Source organism: Anas acuta, chromosome 2, assembly GCF_963932015.1.
Source record: "Anas acuta chromosome 2, bAnaAcu1.1, whole genome shotgun sequence".
Classification (NCBI taxonomy): domain Eukaryota; kingdom Metazoa; phylum Chordata; class Aves; order Anseriformes; family Anatidae; genus Anas; species Anas acuta.
The window spans coordinates 136222521-136242278 of NC_088980.1; the positions used below are offsets into that span (position 1 = coordinate 136222521).

General features: G+C 34.9%; 1 protein-coding gene across 8 annotated transcripts in view; it reads left to right on the forward strand.

Moving 5' to 3' along the window:
• Window positions 1-19758, forward strand: part of VPS13B (vacuolar protein sorting 13 homolog B) — a 459168-nt gene that overhangs the window by 205528 nt on the left and 233882 nt on the right. For 7 of the 8 annotated variants that reach the window (XM_068672350.1, XM_068672346.1, XM_068672349.1 and 4 more), the window contains 2 exons: window positions 3832-3979; window positions 15227-15354. In XM_068672350.1, the coding sequence (XP_068528451.1) occupies window positions 3832-3979; window positions 15227-15354 (276 nt within the window). The remainder of the gene's footprint in view (window positions 1-3831; window positions 3980-15226; window positions 15355-19758) is intronic. The other variant, XM_068672347.1, reaches the window with a different exon arrangement.

The following is a 19758-nucleotide window of genomic DNA, read 5'->3' on the forward strand; positions in this document are numbered from 1 at the left end:
AAACAATTTAATTGGTTAATTTTAACTAGAAACTGGGCCTTATGTCTAATGCTTTCTGAAGCAATACAGGTGTATTCTTACATTATTGCTGTCAGAAACCAAAACAATGAAATGTAACTGTGCCAGACAGCAACTGTGATTAGTTGCTATTAAAGCTTGGCTCAAGGTGAGCAAGGTAGACCCTTGCTATTTGAGCTGCCAGAGCTTGGACTGTCCTGCAGGATAAGTTAATATTCTTCTCAGAGGCAGATAAAATGTTTGTGTGATGGTGATCTTACATATTCACAAAAATCATGTCTCGAGTAGAACTGCCATCTGCACCCATTCCAGTGAGTTTATTAATTTCACTTTCTGCTTGTTGGTTGCAAGTTATTGCACATGTACAGATCAGTCTGTGTGCACGGAGAAGACACTAACGGGATGTCTGGGTTTGGTTTCATTTCACAGATGACAACCCATGTCTATGTTGGGGCTTCTGCATTGAGTTCAACATTTCACAGGCCAGTGCTTCATTTTTAACCTTATTTATAATGTTTTAGTTCCAGGAATTCATTCCCTGCTTCCCATTGACAAGCAGGTATTCAGCCACTCCCAGGAAAGCAGGGCTCATCACGCTTAACAGTTTTTTGGGAAGACAAACATCATCGCTCTGAACATCCCCCCATTCCCCAGCCCCCTCATTAGCAGGGCAGCACAAGGAGCAGAAAAGTCTTTGGCTCTTCAACAACATTGGTTTGCTATCACTGCTACTTTCAGGAAGAATCAAAAGCACAGCACCATATAAGCCTCTACAAAGAAAATTACCTCTATCCCAGCCAAAAACCATGATAAAAGCATTCCCAATCTTCCTTCACGTGCCTGCATACTCTTCAGACTCACTGGTGCAATAATAAAAATAAATAAATTATTTTGAATATCATGAATTATTATTAATCTAGTGTTCATTGTGTAATACACACAAAATATTATTGCATCAATAAAACTGTGGTCAATTCCAGAATAGAATAGGATTTTGATTTTGACTGCAAAACCAAATACCTTAAGGCTGTAGCCCCGAATTGAGTTCTCTTGTAGGTCATAACATTGGGCTTACTTTTTGAGTGTAAACTCTGTCATCTTATGTATTATGTGAAGACAGATTTGTATTTAAACAGAAGCTTCGACTTGAATCATTTTGGGTGATTTTTTATACTTCTGGAATTCAGGAAAGTTGTCCATTACTCAGGACAGAGCCGATAGCGATTCATGTGTCGTTGATGACTTGTGTAGAAGTTGATTAATATTTTCTAGTAGAAAGCATTTTCCTGAGTGTTGTGGGAAGCCTCTGTTTACAGTATTCCTCCGTGTAAAGGAGCCTCATATAAATGCTGCTGTAGTTCCATATCTCTGTTGTGCTCTTTATCTTCTTTATAAGACTACCAATTAATAACCGTAAAGCTTCCTTCCCAAGTAGGTGTGTTAAGCTTTACTGCATGCTACTTCATTGCCAGCTTTTTGGATTGTTGTGATGAAATGCTTATGAAAACACTTGACTGCAATGTCTCCTTTCCCATCAGATTCATCTTCTCGTACAGCTGTGGTGCTCTTGTCATCTGCTATTTCCCAAGCCACAATTTCCTCATCAGTCTGTGGCTAAAACCCAAATCTTGATGATCCTTTTCCATCTATTTCAACGTTGATCTTTCATCTTCTGCATTCTTTTAACCAGAAATCTTTTGCCAAAAATCTGACAAGATTGTACTGGGCGTCATCAACAGCAACATCAGGCTTGATTTCAGTGAGCAAAGATGAAACAGCTGTTTCATTGTCCAGATCAGCACTCAAGCGCTCAATATTTGGTCATAATTTTTTCCAGCTTTGGCTGGCTGTGATAGCCTTGATGTTTTTCCCTATATGACTAGTGGTGTAACTTATTATTGTATGCTGCTGATCCATTTCTTCAGTGGTTCAGAAACAGCTACAGCTTCTTCAGACACTGTTTTCCGTCCTATTGTCTTTTGTACTGTCTTATATTATCCGTGCTTGTTCTTCAGAACTCTTGCTTCACTTTGGCAAGTTGATGTTCTTACGATGTTAAATGCAGAAATGCCAAAACATGGCTCAACAGTTGCTGTTATGGGAAGGCTGCAGGTGGCTTTGCCATATGAAAGGTTGTATCAGATAAATTTTGAAAATAAGTGATGTAATACGTCTGACCAACGTTTATAAAACTTGAGTCTCTCTCTCTCTCTGTCTACATGTGGGAAGTATTTCTATGGTGTAAAACTTTTTTTTTTTTTTTTTTTTTTTCAAAGCTGATTGGCTTTTTTTGCTGTTGTTATGGCTAGAGGACACCAAAGTGACATGTTTCTGTCTTCCAGAATTGGTTTTTAGGGCTTTTGGAGACAAAGCTGATGACTGTACATTCAGAGAGAGCAGGAGAGATGAGAGTTCTGTTTGTCATTGGCATTAGTATTTTCCTATTAACTTTGCATACCATTGTATATGTAAGTTGATTGTTTTCACTGGAATAGGATTAAATAGTTGATTGTCTGTCTTATTTTAATTTACTTTTATAGTGGAAAATGGTAAGGGCATTTGGAAGTGATTCTCCTTCAATTAAACGATTTTTTCTGTTTGTTTTGGGGTTTTGTATGTGTGCACGTGTTGCACACTGCTTGATTCAGTGATCTGTTTTCCATTGGAGAAAATTTACAAGCATATTGCCCGCCTCACACGAATTTGTTTCCCACAGAGATTCCTAATGCAACGTGTGAGGTTTCTCATTACCCAGCTATATGGATTACATTTTCACTCCAATACCAACAAAATTAAATTACACAAAAATTGATTAAGATGCATGTAATCCTAATGTCTGATCTTTAGAAAAAACTTAATGCCATCTTTAAATGATAACGCTCTGCAAAATCAACAGTAGAAATACTCCGCTCTTCTCAACTGGCGTATATTTTCAGTTTACCTAGCAGCTAGCACTAAAGAGAATTGTTAACATTTTGGTACACAAAATGGAAGATCAGGTTTTATTAATGATTTTGTCTTTTCTAACTCATGTTGATTAAAAAAAAAAAAAGCTCAAAAAAAAAAAAAAAACCCAAAAAAAAAAACAACACAACACCACCAACAAAAGCCTTCAGCTGTATTTCTGGCTCTTCAGTTCCTGAACTCATTATTTTTGCCTTACGTGGATTAATGTATTTTCTGTTTTCTGATCTTTGAAATAGAGGTGCAGGCCTTCAAACCAGATTTGAATGCCTTCAATTTTGTCAACCAGTCTTGTGTTTTGAGCAGTTGGTAATTTTACCAGTCTGCTTAAAAGTCGAAAGGTAATTCAAAATCACTAATAATCAGAGTCAGGCCGCACGTTTCTTTTTAATTGTGTGTCTTTTTTTTAGAAGTTGAATTAATGAAGGTTGATAAATTACTTTGCAAAACATTGGAATCTTTGTATCTGGCTAAATTTGTCTAGTTTCCACTAAATGTTATGATTTTGCTTTGAGGATGATCCAGGTTTATTCATACGCATTTTGATGACCTAGTGAGCATGGTATTTTAAGTCAATAAATTTAATTTTTTTTTTTATTGTAGAATTTATTTTAGTCCTGTTGGTCTGAGAAAAAAAGACGTGCAAGTGCAAGTCCGAATGTAGTGATTCAGCTGTTTAATGAAATTGTAAGAATTTGTTTTCATAATGTCTGTGCTTCAGTCATCATTTTAAGTCGTCTTCTATAAATTAAAAAAATGCAGCTGAAGACATGCTTCTTATGACAATGTCATAATTCAAAATTAATGTTTTTTGGTTTTGCGTGGTTCTCAAAGTGCTTCTTTTTCTAGCAGTCTGTAGGATCTGTTCCACTTGGAGTGTCAGTAACTCGAAAAAAAGAGGATGAAGCATCAGTTGGAAGTGCGCCTTTGGCAAGGCAGCAATCGAATCAAGCTTCTGAGTATGCCAGCAGCCCTGTCAAAACAAAAACAATAACAGGTATGATCACATCTTAATTGAAACTAGCTACTCAGCCTTTTTAGCCTTACTCAATAACATCCGTGTGCAGCTGAACAGTATCAGCTGTGCAAATACTCGGGAACATATTTCAGATTTAAAGAAATATTGTCCCTGAAAATTACCAGTTCTTTAATAAAAATGTTAATTTTTCATCTTATTTTTAATATAGATACTACCTCGAGGGTCCTGATAATTTCATGGAATATATTTTCTAAGACAGGATAAAGGAGATGCCCTTTCAATAGAAGATAGCTATTTGGCTTGATATTAAATACTTCAGTCCATAATTTTGTCAGACTTTATACACTTAGATTAATCCCTTTGATTTCAGGGATTCTGTTCACATTGTTTCCAACCTGGCATGTGTGCAAGTCACTGCAGATCTAAGTTTTGTGCATAAATATAGTAAATTTCACAGTTTTCTCCCATAGAAAATACATTTGTTGTCACTTCTGTTTCTGGAGTTTAAGAAATTATTAAATTTAGGAATCTTCCCTGGCACATCAGGAGTGCTAGCGTTACACTTCATTATTACTAATCAAGATGATATGGCATTCTGGGATTTTCTGGACTATTTAATCATACAGTACTGTCTGCAAGTAGTAAAATAGGACATCATCCAACAAAAGTGACTATCCAGCTGAGACTTTCAGTAATCCTTCTGAAATACACTGAACAAATTCTCTTTTCCTTTGCATTGATGTTTATTTCCAGTTAATCATGAAGTACTTCAAGATGTTGTCTATTGAAACTGAGATTATGATCTTGCCCATGAGTGGTAGTTTAATTGTTATTTTGTGATAAAAAGGGCTAAAGCCAGAAAATCTGAATATTACATGGGTTGCCACGTTGAAATTGATAGAATAATAGAAGGAAATCTTGGAAATAAATCTATTTCATTTATTAATAATTTACTTTTCAGAATTTTACTTTCAAAATTTTTCAAAATTTTACTTTTCCAGGAGTTGGACTCGATGATCCTTATGAGTTCCTTCCAACTCAGGATATTCTATGATTCTATGAAATTTGTCCTTTTATTTTTACCATCTTTCATCCTATCCCTTGTTTTTACCTGTAATGAAGTGACTGTATTAAGTATATTCTTCAGTTTGCAATTTTTCGTGTGTATAGTCCTGCTACACCAACATCATATGTGTTTTGCATCCATTCATCTCCTCTTGTGGTTAATTCTACCAGTGCCTAACAACAAAGCACAGAGGTGTAATGCACTAGAGAAACATGTATGATTTTTATGTTAAACTGTCAGAAATAGGATTAAAAATATCTTTTGTAAAACCTTTCTTTGCAGAGACATATATAACCCTGGAAGAAAGCTGATCAGGGAATTCAGTTTGCTTTATTTAGTGTTTGAAGAAAACTCAGTTTGAAAGAATGATGCATTCTGCATCCCTTTTTTCTGAACAAAGCCCAATCATGGAGAAGCTTTGAAAATTTCAGTTGCCAAAGCTGTTGTTTGACTCAGAGAAGAGGGGACTTAGTTGTTTTTTGGAGTTACCCAAACATTCTGATAATATACAGGGGTGGTACATTCAGTCATTACGTTAAATTTGGCTTCTTTACTGATGAAAATGTTATTAATTTTTTTTTTATTTTTTTATTTTTAAGATGTAACATGCGTGTCACAAGTGCTTGTTCGAAGACCAGCCTGTGTTTTTAATTGTGTACCTATTTGTTATCTGCTGGAGATAAAATGCCAAGTACAAAATACCTGAAGTATTTGAGATTTACCTTTAATTCCTTCAGCAGAATTAAAGTATAGAATGAATGCCAAAGAGCAAAAGGAAATAATTTACTAATGAAATAATTTAAAGGGATGTTTTGTCCACTTCAGTAGACCACTCAGATTTTCTCTAGTAAATGAAAGGAGAGCCATGTCATACTGCAGTGCTGTGCAGGCTCATTCTCTGTATAGCCTCCTGAAGCATCATGTGGTGTTAAAAGCTTTTCCATCTGTTGTACAGAGTTAGATTTGGACTGGGAGAATTGGGGGACAGTAAAAACTTAACACTTACATTGTGTCGTCACCCCTTCCCCTCCCCCCTCAAAAAAAGTCTCTGATTATGAAGCTACCAGTTAAAATGTGTAGAAAAGGGAGGATGAATGAAAGAGTAAAAGGTGAGACCTCATTCTGAGATTCTGAGAAAAGTTTCAGTGGATGCTTTGTTTCACAACTTGTTTCTTTACAGGTGCCGTATGTGCTCTGGAATACGGTGAATGAGTGTCTGGTTTCTTAAATGAAAAATAGAGTGCCTGTGATTCTTCTCCTTTCTGATTTTTCTGGGTCCCTTGCTACCAGTAATTTTCACTTGATTTCCTTACTTCTTCATTTCACCTAATTTCTGTCCGAGTTTTCTGTTTGCCTCACCTTTTTAAAACCAGGAATAAAAAGCACATAATTATAGGTTTAGGTCGTGCAACGCTACTTATGCTACAAAAGCATCTAGGTAAAAGGCAAAAATCCTTGTAAGCCTTGTAGCTATTCCTATGGATGCCTTAAGTTGTACGAAAACTGAATTTGCTGCATTGATAGCAAGCACATATGCATAGTCTTTGCAGACTAAAAGAGGTTATGTCTTAAAATCATGCTATTCAGGTGATGATTTGGAATTTACCCTTTTCGAGTCTAACATGATCTTAGCAGTCACTCCCTTGAGAACTGCTAGAAACCAACTCTATGTATTAAATGAAAGCAGTTTGTAATCACAGCTGTAAAATGATTTAAAACATTGATCTTGAGTTCAGTTTATTAGCTAATGGCTGCTGAGACATTGCCAAAAATGAAGCATGGGAAAAGAGCAAAACTACTATTTATATGGTAACTGCCTGTGAAAATCCAAAGTTTCTGTACTTAAGTCTCAAATGGTAGTTATTTATAAATCTCCTTAACCACAGAGGCCTCAAAAACAGAGTAAGATAACAGAATATATGGTTTAAATTTTGTATGATGCGGTCATGAACGAGCAAGATGATAAAGAATATTAAAAAAAAATATTTACCTGAATTCCACTGTCCACCCACTTCTCTTCCTGTTCTCAGCAATTCACGAGCTCCCTGTTAATTCAATAAAAAGTAATTTACAGACTTGGTGTAGAATTGTAGCTCTTATGATTGCATAGTGGCAAAACGTGTGAATGTGTAATATACGTATAGCATATGTAGAATACCTATGCAAGAGCATAATATGGGTTGTTGAGTAGATAGGGCAGCCTTTGAAAGCTGTCCTGTGCACTACTGATTAAGGATTAATCAATCCAAACTGTCTATTTTCATTCTTTCAGAAGGGTCTTCATTCAATACTAAAACAACTTTCAGATTTCATTCTTATGTTAATAAATGGTAGTAATTATTTTCACTTTGTTTGAAAAACAGAATGTAACATAATATAATAACTTAAAATAACAGAATAATTCTGGTTTGGAAGAATCTGTTGCATTACTGAAATGTTGATATTTTGTTCTGTGGGGCTGTTGTTTTTGAGATGTAATTAGAGTTCTAAAGTTTCATACACGCAACGTTAAAGCTAAGTTAAACCTGCTTTTCTATTATTTATATTTCAAGCAGATGGATGTTGGTGTCGTAACAAGAAAGTTTAAAGCTTAGTCCAAGATGGCCTTTGTATTCTCTGTCCTGTATAAATCGTCTGATTCCTAGTAAGGGCAGAACTCAGCTGGCCAATTTCTCCCTTCTTTCCCCTGCTTACTTATTTTCACAGAGCTTGTAGAATCAATCTTTGAGAGATTTATCTTGTTAAATTTTATATTGAACAGTAAGCACAAAGAGAGTTAGGAAAAGACAAGCAAACGAGTGCTATGCCAAACAAGGATTCCATGAGTCTTGTTTCTGTAGAAAGGAGGCAAAGACCACCACCCACCTTTTCTTTCAACCACTTCCTAACATTTGATAACGTAGGTATAATTACATGCTTATAAGCTGGTCGTTAAATTCTTCTTAGAAATGAAATTCCATGGTTATTATGGGGAGCTTTAGTAATTCAATTTTGAAAGCTTTTCTCAAGTAAATCTTAAAATTCCCTCCAAGTATACATAGGTGATATTTCTGAGCTGTTTTGAAGGTAGCTAAGTGGAGAGAAGAGGAAGCTTTAAATGTAGACATGTCTTTTTGTTGATGCAGTTTAGGCTAGCATTACAGAAAAGATTATAAACAAATTACTTCTGAACTGCTCTAAAAATCAGGAAAGTCAGGTATCATGTACCTAATAATAAGTGGATCTGTAGCGGGTCTGTGTGACAAAAAGGAGCTACAATTCATTGCTAAGAGATCTAGGAGTATTTATTTTAGATATTCCATTCTTTATAAATTACTACGTAGTGAGCACATGGTGCATCTGATAGCTATTACTAAAATGAAGAAATAATTCACCTATTTTGTCCTACTACTGGTGTATGGTAGGTAGTAGTGTTTAGGACAAGCTTGATAACTTCTTGAATTAGTTGGACAGCACATTGTTCAGACCAACTGATTCAGGGTTGGTGTTTTTATTTGAGGCTTCATCTTTAGTCAATAGAAAGATAAATCAACTTAAAAAAGAAGTGTGGCATAATATGACCTGTACCTAGCAAAACCATGTACAGTTACTGATTTTTTTTCTTATGAAGCACGACTAGAGTGGTGGACTAGATTTCTGCTAAATTGAGTTGCTGGAATGCAAAGGAAAATCCCCAAACTGGCAAATGTGAGAGAAGTCTGGCTGGTGAGAAATCAATGGATTATCTGAAGAATTTGTACATCACTACTTCTGCTCAATGAAGCGAATGATTATTGTTTATTCATGCCTGTCGTGGAATGTATCACTGATGATTTATTTGGGAAAATGAATGAAATTAAATAGATGCTAAGTAAGCTAAGTAAAAATACAGGAATTTCAATCAGACACACATTTACTTAGGGTGCCTGAAAGTACTAGGATTTTTATATTTTCATAAATGGGTTGTAGTTCTTGGAAGGATTATTTAAATAGAAGGTCTCTGGGCTCAGATGATTTATGGTAACTTTTAAATGGCTGGACAGTCGCATACCTATATTGAGAAATAATTATTGTGGGTTTTCTTAGCTAGTGAAATGTTTGGTTAAATGATGGCATGATTTCTTCAGTTCTGTGTGGACTTTAAGAGCATTAGGAACACAAAGCCAATGTAGTACATCAACTACAATTTCTGTATGGAAAAGTTGAGAGAAAAAGAACAGGTGTTTATTTTTATATACTTTTTAAAAGACTAAGGAATTTTCAGTGTATATTTAAAAAAGAAAGTCAGGCAGACAATCAGAATTCTTCCTGAATTTACCAGAAAAGGTCTTGCAAACCTGAAAGCTGAAATTCATAGTTCATAATGTACTAAAAGTTACTTGGAATGGTAAGCAGTATTAAGATAAATTTGGGCACGGACTGAAGATATGAACACACACAATACATTTTGTTGTTTGCTAATATAGTAGCTCAATGTTGCCTGTGAAAGTCCACGATTTATACAAAAGTGTCAGTCCTTTTTTAGTTCTGTTCCCAGAACTAAATAGGTATTTTTTGCCAGAAATAGTGCAGTAATCGTTGGATTTGATGGGAGAAAACACTACCCATAGCCATTCTCTAGCCAACCAGTGTCAAAGCTTTCACACTGAAAGCTTTTTTCCTTGCATAACCACATTCATATCACATTTATCTTGATTTACTGACATACATTTGCTCTAGAAAAAGGATTGTTGTGTAAGAAGTCTGAAGATTCTGGATTTTATTCTACTGCTAGCTCATTTGAAGGACTTTTCTAATTCAGTCACTACACCTCTCTGCTACAGTTTCCCTGTGTATAAACTACTGGATAGTTATCAGGGATTCTGTGGCTCAACTATGAACTGAATTGATAAAAATAACATATTATCTGTACCACTACTAAAGTAGTGTGTAAAAATGCTCAAACCCCAGTAGACAAATTCTTTATGCAAACACTATTAAGTATGTGGGCATATATATTGCATTTTTGTTTTATGAGCTTAAAAGGACTTGGTGCTATTAGTTGGGTTATTTAAGTTTTTATGCCTTTTTTAGAGTATTTATTATGTTTTTCTTTTCAAGCAACTGATGAAAAGCACAAACTTTTTTACATACAGGTCACTGTAGTCTTTCCATAAAAAAATCTCAACCTCATGAATAATTCAAATATTAGTCATCTTATCAGTGGAGGCGGAGGGCATAGCTTTTGATACGCCACCATAAAAATAAACTGTGAATATTTTTGAAACACTTCTGATGGACGTTGGTAGTTCAGAAAATATTAGTAAATGCTGTGAGCTGCCAGCCTCACCTAATAAGCCTGCTACTTCGATATCTTTTAAAATTGGTTTATAGGAGAAATTAGTGCATTAAGATAGCCAGCATTTTCAACAAGATACTCCTCTTTTTGCATTTTTTTAAATATGTATACTGTTTTAGTATCAAATCATGGAACAAAATTATTACATGGAAATGCATTATATTGAGAACAGAATTTGGTTCTTTGACCATAATATACGGAAAAGGGCAAATGATTTATAATGCTTTTGTGTATCTCTTTATACAGACATATGTATTGTGCTGCAAATATAAAATATATAATCTTATGAGGAAAACTGCAATGCCAAAAAAGGGTCAAACAAGCTTTTATGTAACATGTTTCACTGAACTCTTGCTTTTGCCTACAGTATTATATGTAGAAACTAAAAACTGCTGATTTACAGAAAAGAAGAAGGAAGTTTTAAGTAGGTGGTGTTTGTACTGTTGTTTTTTTTTTTCCTTTAACATGAGAAGAAACCAATTAATCTTCTGGGGAGACACGTGCACACGCACATACACGCAGAACTAGAGTCCTAGGTTTTCATCTTTTTTTCAGAGTTGTTTGAAGTTTGAATTTTCTCCTCCACTGCTTTTTAATCTCATTTCTAATCCCTTAGACTCCTTGGTCAGTTCCTCAATGGTTTGCATTTACAGCAAACATCTTGGAATTTTTGTTTTTATTTCTGATAAAAAGTCACATCTAATGCATGAAAATATGAATTGCTATTAGGAAACCCCAATGAGTTTTCTGATGCTATGGCAACTAATTTTAGTTTTAGAAGAGGAAAACTCTTTCCAGAAAGACCCATGTAATAACAGTATCCTTTCCTTTGATTTCTTTGAAATATTATTCCTGTTCGTGTGTTTTGCTGCCATAGCCTCTTAGCATCGATGATTAGTTTGCAATAGCATTTTTCTCGGCTTAACTCATTTCTGATGTGTGAGAAGTGTATGACTGATGATGTGATGTGGGAAGGAAAGCTTGCCCAGCATGCTGAGGTCACGCGATGAACATTTTGAGTAGAGTCACACGATGGGATGGTGGAGAGGCCGTCCTGCTGCAGGCTGCTGCGTGGGTGTCTCTGTGTGAACCTTGTCTTCCAGCAGGAGCTCTCTGGGCTTTTGGAGATCACTGACTGTATGGGTTTGCCTGCAGCAGGATGACCTTTTCTAACCATGAAGAAGCTTCTTCTCTCTACCCTCTTCATGCATAAAATGCCCGAGGCACGCAGTGGGTCGGGAGTCAGAAGTCAAGCAAAAAGGACAAGGCATGGTAGAACCACACTGCATACAAATTAGGAGTAAGGTATTAGCATTGTATTTTACCTGCCACTAGTTCACATACCAGCTCTAAGGAAGAACTGAAAAAAGCATGAGGCCACTGGTGAGTACAGATTATCATTGGTCCTCAACCCAGTAGTGGAAAATCCCCGTTCTGTGATCTTTTCTTTTATTTATTAGAGGAAATGTCCATTTGCCCCCAGATCACCTCACTTCAAAGGATTTATTTTCCCCTTTGCATTCCTTAGGTCAATGAATATTAATAGCACAGTGTAGCACTATTTTTTCCAAAGATCTTTTTATTTTTAAAACTCATGTTTTATGGATTCAATTTCCAAAGCAACCAGTTCCCAGAAGGCTAAAAAACACAAAGAAAGAGGTATCTGTCTGTATAGGAAAAACATCGATATCTTGAATTTATGCCTTAAGTCTTGCTTAGGGGCATCTCCTAGGAGAGGATGTTTACAATTAATTTTGAAGGATTGCCGCTTGGAACGTCCCTTAGATTCTAACCATAAGTTGTGAAATAAATTATGAAAATTGCAGCTTCTGGTAGCTCGATCTGGATTGGGCTGATCAGCCCTTTTCAGAAAGTCTGTTCATTACCACTGCGTCATCTGAACTTGGTGAGCGTGGCAGCCTCCGAGTGACTTCTGAAAAAGATGTGGTGTTGATTTTTACCAAAATACCACGTATGCAGTATGTGACTAGAGAATGAGAGTAGGAGTTTCTGTACATTGTTTTTTCTTAAAAATTACATTTTGTACAATTTGAGGCAGTCCCCTCCTTTCTCTTTTTTTTACTTTCTTACCAGTTTGTAAATGTTTCAGACAAATCCTATTTTCTATCCAGCTATTGCTGACTGGCTCCTGGCTTCAACACAGGGCTGATTACGGTGCCAGGAAATGTTCCTAGATTTTTCAGTTCAGTAGTAACTGAGTAGCATAATTATTTTAGGAGATTAACCTTCATACTGAGACAGATGGAGCTGATCCAGTCTATGTATTTACTATAGAGGACTAGCCAAACACACAGGATAGCCACACCAGACTACTACAGCCTCTTAGCAGCTATCATCTGCTGATGGCCTTGCCTGATAGGGAATTATGACACGTGCTTTCAGACCCTTCAGACAAAGCTGTAGGACTTACCAGTACAGAAAAAATAAATAACAATAGAAGACCACTTTTTTTTTTTTTTTTTTTTTTTTTTTCCCCTGAAGAATTATTTCCGTGCTGATTTCTTTACATCCTGAAACACTTCTTATTGCTTCTCTGTTCTCTGTGATTTCTGGCTAAATGGGTCTTTATCTGTTTGTATTACAGAAGTTTTCTCTTTTTTTTGGTCTTTTGTTGAGTCTGGGGTACAGTGAAGCTGTTTTCTATGATGGATACTCTTGGAATTTTGAACAGCTTTGCAGGTTTGAGTTGCACATATATGGAGAAAAATGAGTGGTGTTTCAGCTATCTGATCTTATTTGTAAATCATAGGTAGCTGTTTCTGGAACTAGAAGGTTGATTCCCCTAACTGAGAGAGAATTACTGGAGTGTGTGTTTCCCAGCCAACAAACCATGGAAGACTGGAGCAAAACATAGTTTTAGATCCTGCTGATGACGAATACACTTGTTCAGTGGCATAGGATATTTCCTGTTGACTGTGTTGTAAAAGCAATTTTATGTTGTATGTCCTTTCATCGTAAGCTGAGGCATTCCTGCCTCTCATATTTCCAGTCTCACAGTGACTATAGACACCATTCTCCCCCTTACCCACAGTTTTATTCTTGAGTTCTGCATTCCAGTAACTCTTTTGTTTTAATCTTTCCTCAGAGTCAAGCCATTCCTAATTATTACCTTGTAATAAATGTACTATAGGGCTTGTCTACACAGAGAAGATAGTGTGAACTGAGGTAGGGTAAGAAGTTAAAGAAGAGCAGCTATTCCTCACTAAATATCTTTATTTTAACATAATCCATTCATAATGTGGATTGAATACTCACTACATGCAATAAAAGTCAAGAAAGAAAATATTATGAAATAGTTATAAGAAAATATTATGAAACAGCTACTCCATGACTCCATGCTGCTTCTCCATATGGACAATTTACTTAAGTTTGTCTCTCCAGCACAACTGACAATAAACAATCCTGAAGTGTCATGCTTTCTACATTCTTAAGATCCAGTTTTAACTGTTTATAACTCTTAACAGATCCGTAATTGGAGCCAGGAATATCTGAGAGGTTAAAAATAATCTCTCAATCTTTTGACCATCTCTCTTAGAATCTCTTGATTCCTCACCATTTTAATAAAATTAAAGTTTCAATTTCTTTTCAGATCATTACAGTGTAATTTGTTGAAGGATTTCGTCTAGGATATTAATCAACTCTGGTCTTTTCTAGACTTGATTGGAAAAATATCACAAATTAGTTCCTCAAGTGGCATGAACGTTGCACACTTGGCAGAAATTCACCTCTCTGATGTTTCATTTTTAGTTCCCTGGATTTTTCCTTGCATGTTCTAAATTGACTGAAGATCAGTAATGCATATAAAGGGACATAATTTTGCTCACCTGAGTTCTGTTGATAGCACAATTTTATTTTAAGATATTTTCTGTACTTGGTATGCTACAGATTTCTCCTAGCTGTATAATTTGGAAGCATAAATAGTCACACTTGAGCTGATTTCAATTTAGTTTTAAATGAAGTCATGAAGAATTCATAATTTATTCTCGCAGTTTCGTCAGCTCAATAAGATGTAGGCCAATACTGGAAGTGTTAAAGAAGCTGACAATAATTTGGTGTCTATCCCAAAACATAGAAAGGAGCACATATTCTGGAAGGGATGAAAGGAGGAAATATGTATCACTTATATATTCTTTAATAAATTTGCAATTACTACTTGATCCACTCCTTCTTTGTAGTTCTGTTATGCTTATATTTGAGCATATATTAAAATACCTAACAATTTAAGGTAGTTTATCTTTTTACTACAAATTATTGAATGTTGCTGAAATATTTCATACTTATTTTAGTACTTTTAAGCTTGACAAAGTCAGAATATGGTTTAATTTTTAGACCCTTTTTTTGATGCATACTCAAAGTTTTTGCCAAATGATTTTTTTAAAGGAAACAAATCAAAGGCTGTAATTTAATATGGGCTTCGTTTCTTACAAGTTAAAAAAACTAAAACCTTTTTTACATTATCCTGGCAGCAGTGTATGTGAAAAACTCATGTACTGCTATTTTATCACCCAATAGGTTATCATACTTTGAAATCTGGCTTAATTTGCTTAGGTCAAGCATTCTCCATAATATTTTCTTAGCAGTTTATGTTAAAAAAGTTCAAGTATTTGTCCAAATGCTTTTGAAACATTGCATTTCTCAACAGATTTAACTGATACAGTTGTATTGCCCAAGTTTGAAACTAGTAATAGAAGCTTCTGCTACGTGCTATTATCACATAGATAGTGAGATATGTGGTGAGAGAAAATATGTTTTAGAATTTAAAACGAGTAATCTTTTTCTTTGCTACCAGTATATAATTACTTAGTATAATCTTTGTAAAACAATACATACGCTCAGTATATTCTTTTGTTGTTTGCGTTAGAATCTCGCCCTTTGTCACTTCCCGTGAAAACCATGCTGAATTCATCTGAAAGTTGCAGAAGTCCTGAAGAAAGAATGAAGGAATTTATTGGAAGAGTATGGAATGCAGTTAAGCGCCTTACACTTCAGGTAAGATGAAAAGGAAGTGAGAAAAACTATGTCTTTCCAAACTTTATGATATTTTTTATGCATCCTAGTGCTTTTTATGGAGGGTTTTTAAAGGAGCTCCCAGGTTTTATTGTTTTATTTCAGTAGTTTCAAAGTCTTAGAGGCTGAAAAATAAAATACAGATTTTTGGTAAATTAGGCTAAGAATTCTTTCATTTTCTATTATGAGTTTTCAAAATACTTTTCTGTATTTAAGGGGAAGATCCTTAAAATAGTTATGTCAGTAAATAAATGTTTGTCGCACTTTTCCTGTATTATAAACATAGTTAGCTACCTTTTTTTTTCTATAGCTAGATTTGTGTGATACCTTCCTTTTAAAAAATATTTGAGGAAACTGCATATGATATATTTTGAGGGATGGTATATGATACAATACAATGTTAGACAGTGATGGCTCAGATGCTTACCTATGTACCTTTTTATTAAGGACATGATCACTCAGATTAAATTCTTTTCACCCTGCTGCATCAGACTGTGATCAGAATTTTTAGGCATCAAAATATATACATGCTATACACACACGCACACACAAAAAGGCAATGTTAGAAATCTTGTGTTTTGATTACATGACCAAATACTAGATGGCTTAGAAATGCTAGCATTAGGACTCTGTGCTTCCAAGAACATATCAAATGCCCACTTAGAAATTACCCTAATTTAGGATTATTATAAACTGTGCCTTTTGAACTGTACATTCAATGAGCATGGTATTTTATGGTACATCAGCATGTAGTAGCTGAACTGTTTTCATATTAAAATAATATTAAAATTAAAATGCATTGTCAAGAAATACAATGCCTTCCTACCAAGGAAAATATTTATTCATGTACAGCCTCCTCTCAGAATTCGTCTGTTTTTCTCGTTTGAGGCAGAAAATACTTTGGTAGGTTTCAAAATATTTGAAAGGTTGATTTTTTTTTCCTGAGCAAGAACCTCAGATTAGTGACTTAATCGCACAACATAGTGAAGTTGAGGAGACACTTTCTATTAACTTGATTTAGGTTTCATTCAGCTCTTTTATTATTGTTTCATAGGTATTTTGCTTGTTTTCACTTCTTTGTCACCAATGGAGATGAGAATGACTAAATACGGGGAGTTGAGAGGTCATTTTTAAGCTGTTTGAAGGAAGCTGTATATTTTGTATGTGTTTGGGTGATACCTAGCACAATGAAACTCCTTATATAAATGAGTACTACAGTTTGAGTCATAATGAAAAAAATAATCAAATAATTAGGATGATGAAGAGCTGGATCCTTTCTAAATGATAAAAATTGAATAAGGACTTTGTTTCTTCTTTCTGCTCACATTTTTCATGGTAAGCTTTGCAATCAAGTGAATTTTTTTTGAAGAATGTGTAAGATTCTAACCAGTAAGAACTAGTTAAAAATTAAGTTTGCCTGTTACCAAGGAGGAAAAAAAATGTGTTCAAACTAGTATTTTTTATGGAGGTGAAAATTGATAGCAGTGATAGGCATAGTTTTTTTCAAAGACTAATTGGTACATACATCCTTACTTCGACATAAAACACTTATGGATTAGATCTAGTGGTGGCTGAGGATTTTTTTTATTTTTTTATTTTTTATTAAGAACTATTTCTCATGTCTGAAGTTCTAGATTTATTTATTTTTGAAGGTGGGCTGTTTCGTGGGATTTTTGTTTTTATTTTTTGGTAGGGTACTCATACTTTCAAAACTCATCATTACTAATATGGAATTATATATTTTTTTAATCTACATTGATGTTCAATGACCCTATGAAATCATAGTTTACATACTTCTAATACATTTCATCGTTATTCTTTGATCATACTTCGTAAAGTATTTCCAATATCTTGCCAGAAGGGCAAGTAGAAAGTACTGGTAGAAAGTTGCAACAGCCTCTAAAGAAATAGCACAAACACAGGCAATATCCAAGAATGTGTTTCCGAACAAATATACAGTAGTCCTTCATAGTGAAATATAAGGGATTGGTAGGTGTGCTTGCTGTTGTCCTTGTTGCCTAGCAGTTCTTTGTCTATTTTATTTAAATATATTTTTGAAGACATAAATGCCTATACTTACACAGGTTTTTTCCTTCAATACCAGCCTAAATAGGAAACGTGAATTTGTGCAAAGCAATGTGTAAATTATTACAAGAGGAGGGTTATGACCCTGTTTTTTGGTTCAAGTATAGTATAAGATATTTATACCTTTAATAAAATAGACAGTGTATTTAGATTTTCTGTGGATAGGAAAAAGCCAAATTTCTGGAATGTTTTTTTTCTGGTTAAGTACTGGAGCACTTAGACTCTAGCCTTTTTTTCTAAAGCTATTTTCATGTTCCTGGATCTTTTATTAACATGGTTGTAGAACAGAAAAGTCTACAGTTGTCGTCAGATAAAACAGAACTTCATAACTTAAAATCATCAAAGGATTATTCTTTTAGTGGAAGTTTGAGCAAGTAAATGTGCTTGGAACCAAAGTAACTGGAAAGTTTATTTTGGATCCAAGGCTGGTACTTGCTTAGCCCTAGCCCTGGCTTGCTAATGATAGCATATTGCATGAAGATTTTGTGCATTGGAGTTGTGGTAAGCTATTAGTATTTTAGTGAAAAGTCTTCCATACTTAACTGTAAAAAGTTGCTTTTATTATTTAATTGTTGTAGGATTTTATATGCAGCCTTTAAGTCTTTTTGGCAGCTACATGGTGTAGGAGGTTAATACTCACTTTTCACGTGTTCTTCATGCTAATAGTTGCTAAAATTGTGGAGCAGTATAAACACAATTATTTTTAATTGGTTGTTAATACTGGATTCCAGTGAGAATAATGAAGGATCTGTGTTAAAAGCAAATGAATTAATGAGTAATCTTGCAATGAATGCCAACTAAGTGTAATTATCGCGTATAAAGCTTAGCCAGCTATTCAGCATGCTTTTAACTATCCCTGAAATTATTTGAAAAAATGAGTCTGTTTCCTGAAATTATTGAAAATAATATTTTCTTTTAGGCATATAACTTATACATAATTTTAGTTGCAGTGAAACATTGACTGAAAGAACAGAAATTGAGGATGAGATTGAGTAAAGCTCCTATAAGCTCCTATATTTTGTATTCTTTGGTCAGGAAGAGATGTTGCGACTTTTAAGAGTTGAGCTGTGAGCAGTTATTCAGCAGGTATGAACTAGGATGATGTCTTGAGATGTTTGCTTATCACAAACTGTCAAACAAGAAGCTTTTTGTAACTATAAGCTTTTTTAAATGAAGCTTACGTTAAAAAAAATAAAATAGGAATACTGTGTAGCGCCAGGACGTAGTGTTTCCAGTGGTAAAAGAAAAATGCAGCTGATCCTTATTATATTCCTTTTTATATACAGGTAGCCTGCTCTCTTAGTCCTCATACTCACATCCTCTACTTTCCTTTTATATCTTTTTTATTTTTTGTTTAACTTTAAAACACGAATTTCCAGCCTGCCTTTTAAAATTTGAACAGACAGTGCTGTCTGGCTCAACTGTAAATGGGAGAGTTGGGTTGGAGTGATTGTCAGAGGCTGAGTCCTATAATAATGTCTACACCATAACCCCACATGGGATGTGTAACGGTGGATCTCTGCAGTTTGGGGAGTAATTATGAGATTATATTCCATATCTGAAACTCCCTGAAAAACACATCAGCCTTTGTGAGGAGAGAATATGATAGATGATGATTAGTGTGGAGAGAGGCCATTTCCCAGGAGACAGCTTTATGTGAGTGTCACCTAGTAGGTCATCTTCAACAGCTCTAATTGCTTTACGTAGCTGTAAAATGTGGGCTAGGGAAGTGAATCTCACTATGTTGCTGTCTTAAAAGGCTACAGAGGCTCTTGTATAACCTTTCCCTCTTTGTTGTGCTTGTACAGAATAGCTATGGGCTGTCACTTGTTTTGCCTTGCTCACTCCCTCCCCACCCACTCTTCTCAGCTCTGGAGACCTAATTCGCATGCAGTGTATATATTTCACAGTTCTCTCTATAGAGCAACATCCTCTTTCTAAAATATGAATTAATAAAATACTGCGTTTATTCCAGTAACTAAATACTTTCCTTCTTATACAACCGAGATCTTAAAGTCATTATGCTTTTTTAGGTTTATATACTAATGAAAGCTTAGAGCAATATGCTTTGAGTACCTTTCTGAAAGTAGAAGGGAAAATACTGCTTACTTCATAGGTTTATCATTAGCGTACGTTACTTAGGATGTGTAGGCCTTGACATAATAGAAATGAAAATAGAGGGTGATACTGTTTCAAGAATTTGTAATAATTCCTTCTCTTTAACACATGAATGTGTTCAGTATTGGCAAAAGAACACGTTGCTACCAAAACTGAAATAAGATCCTTGAAACAGAAAGGATG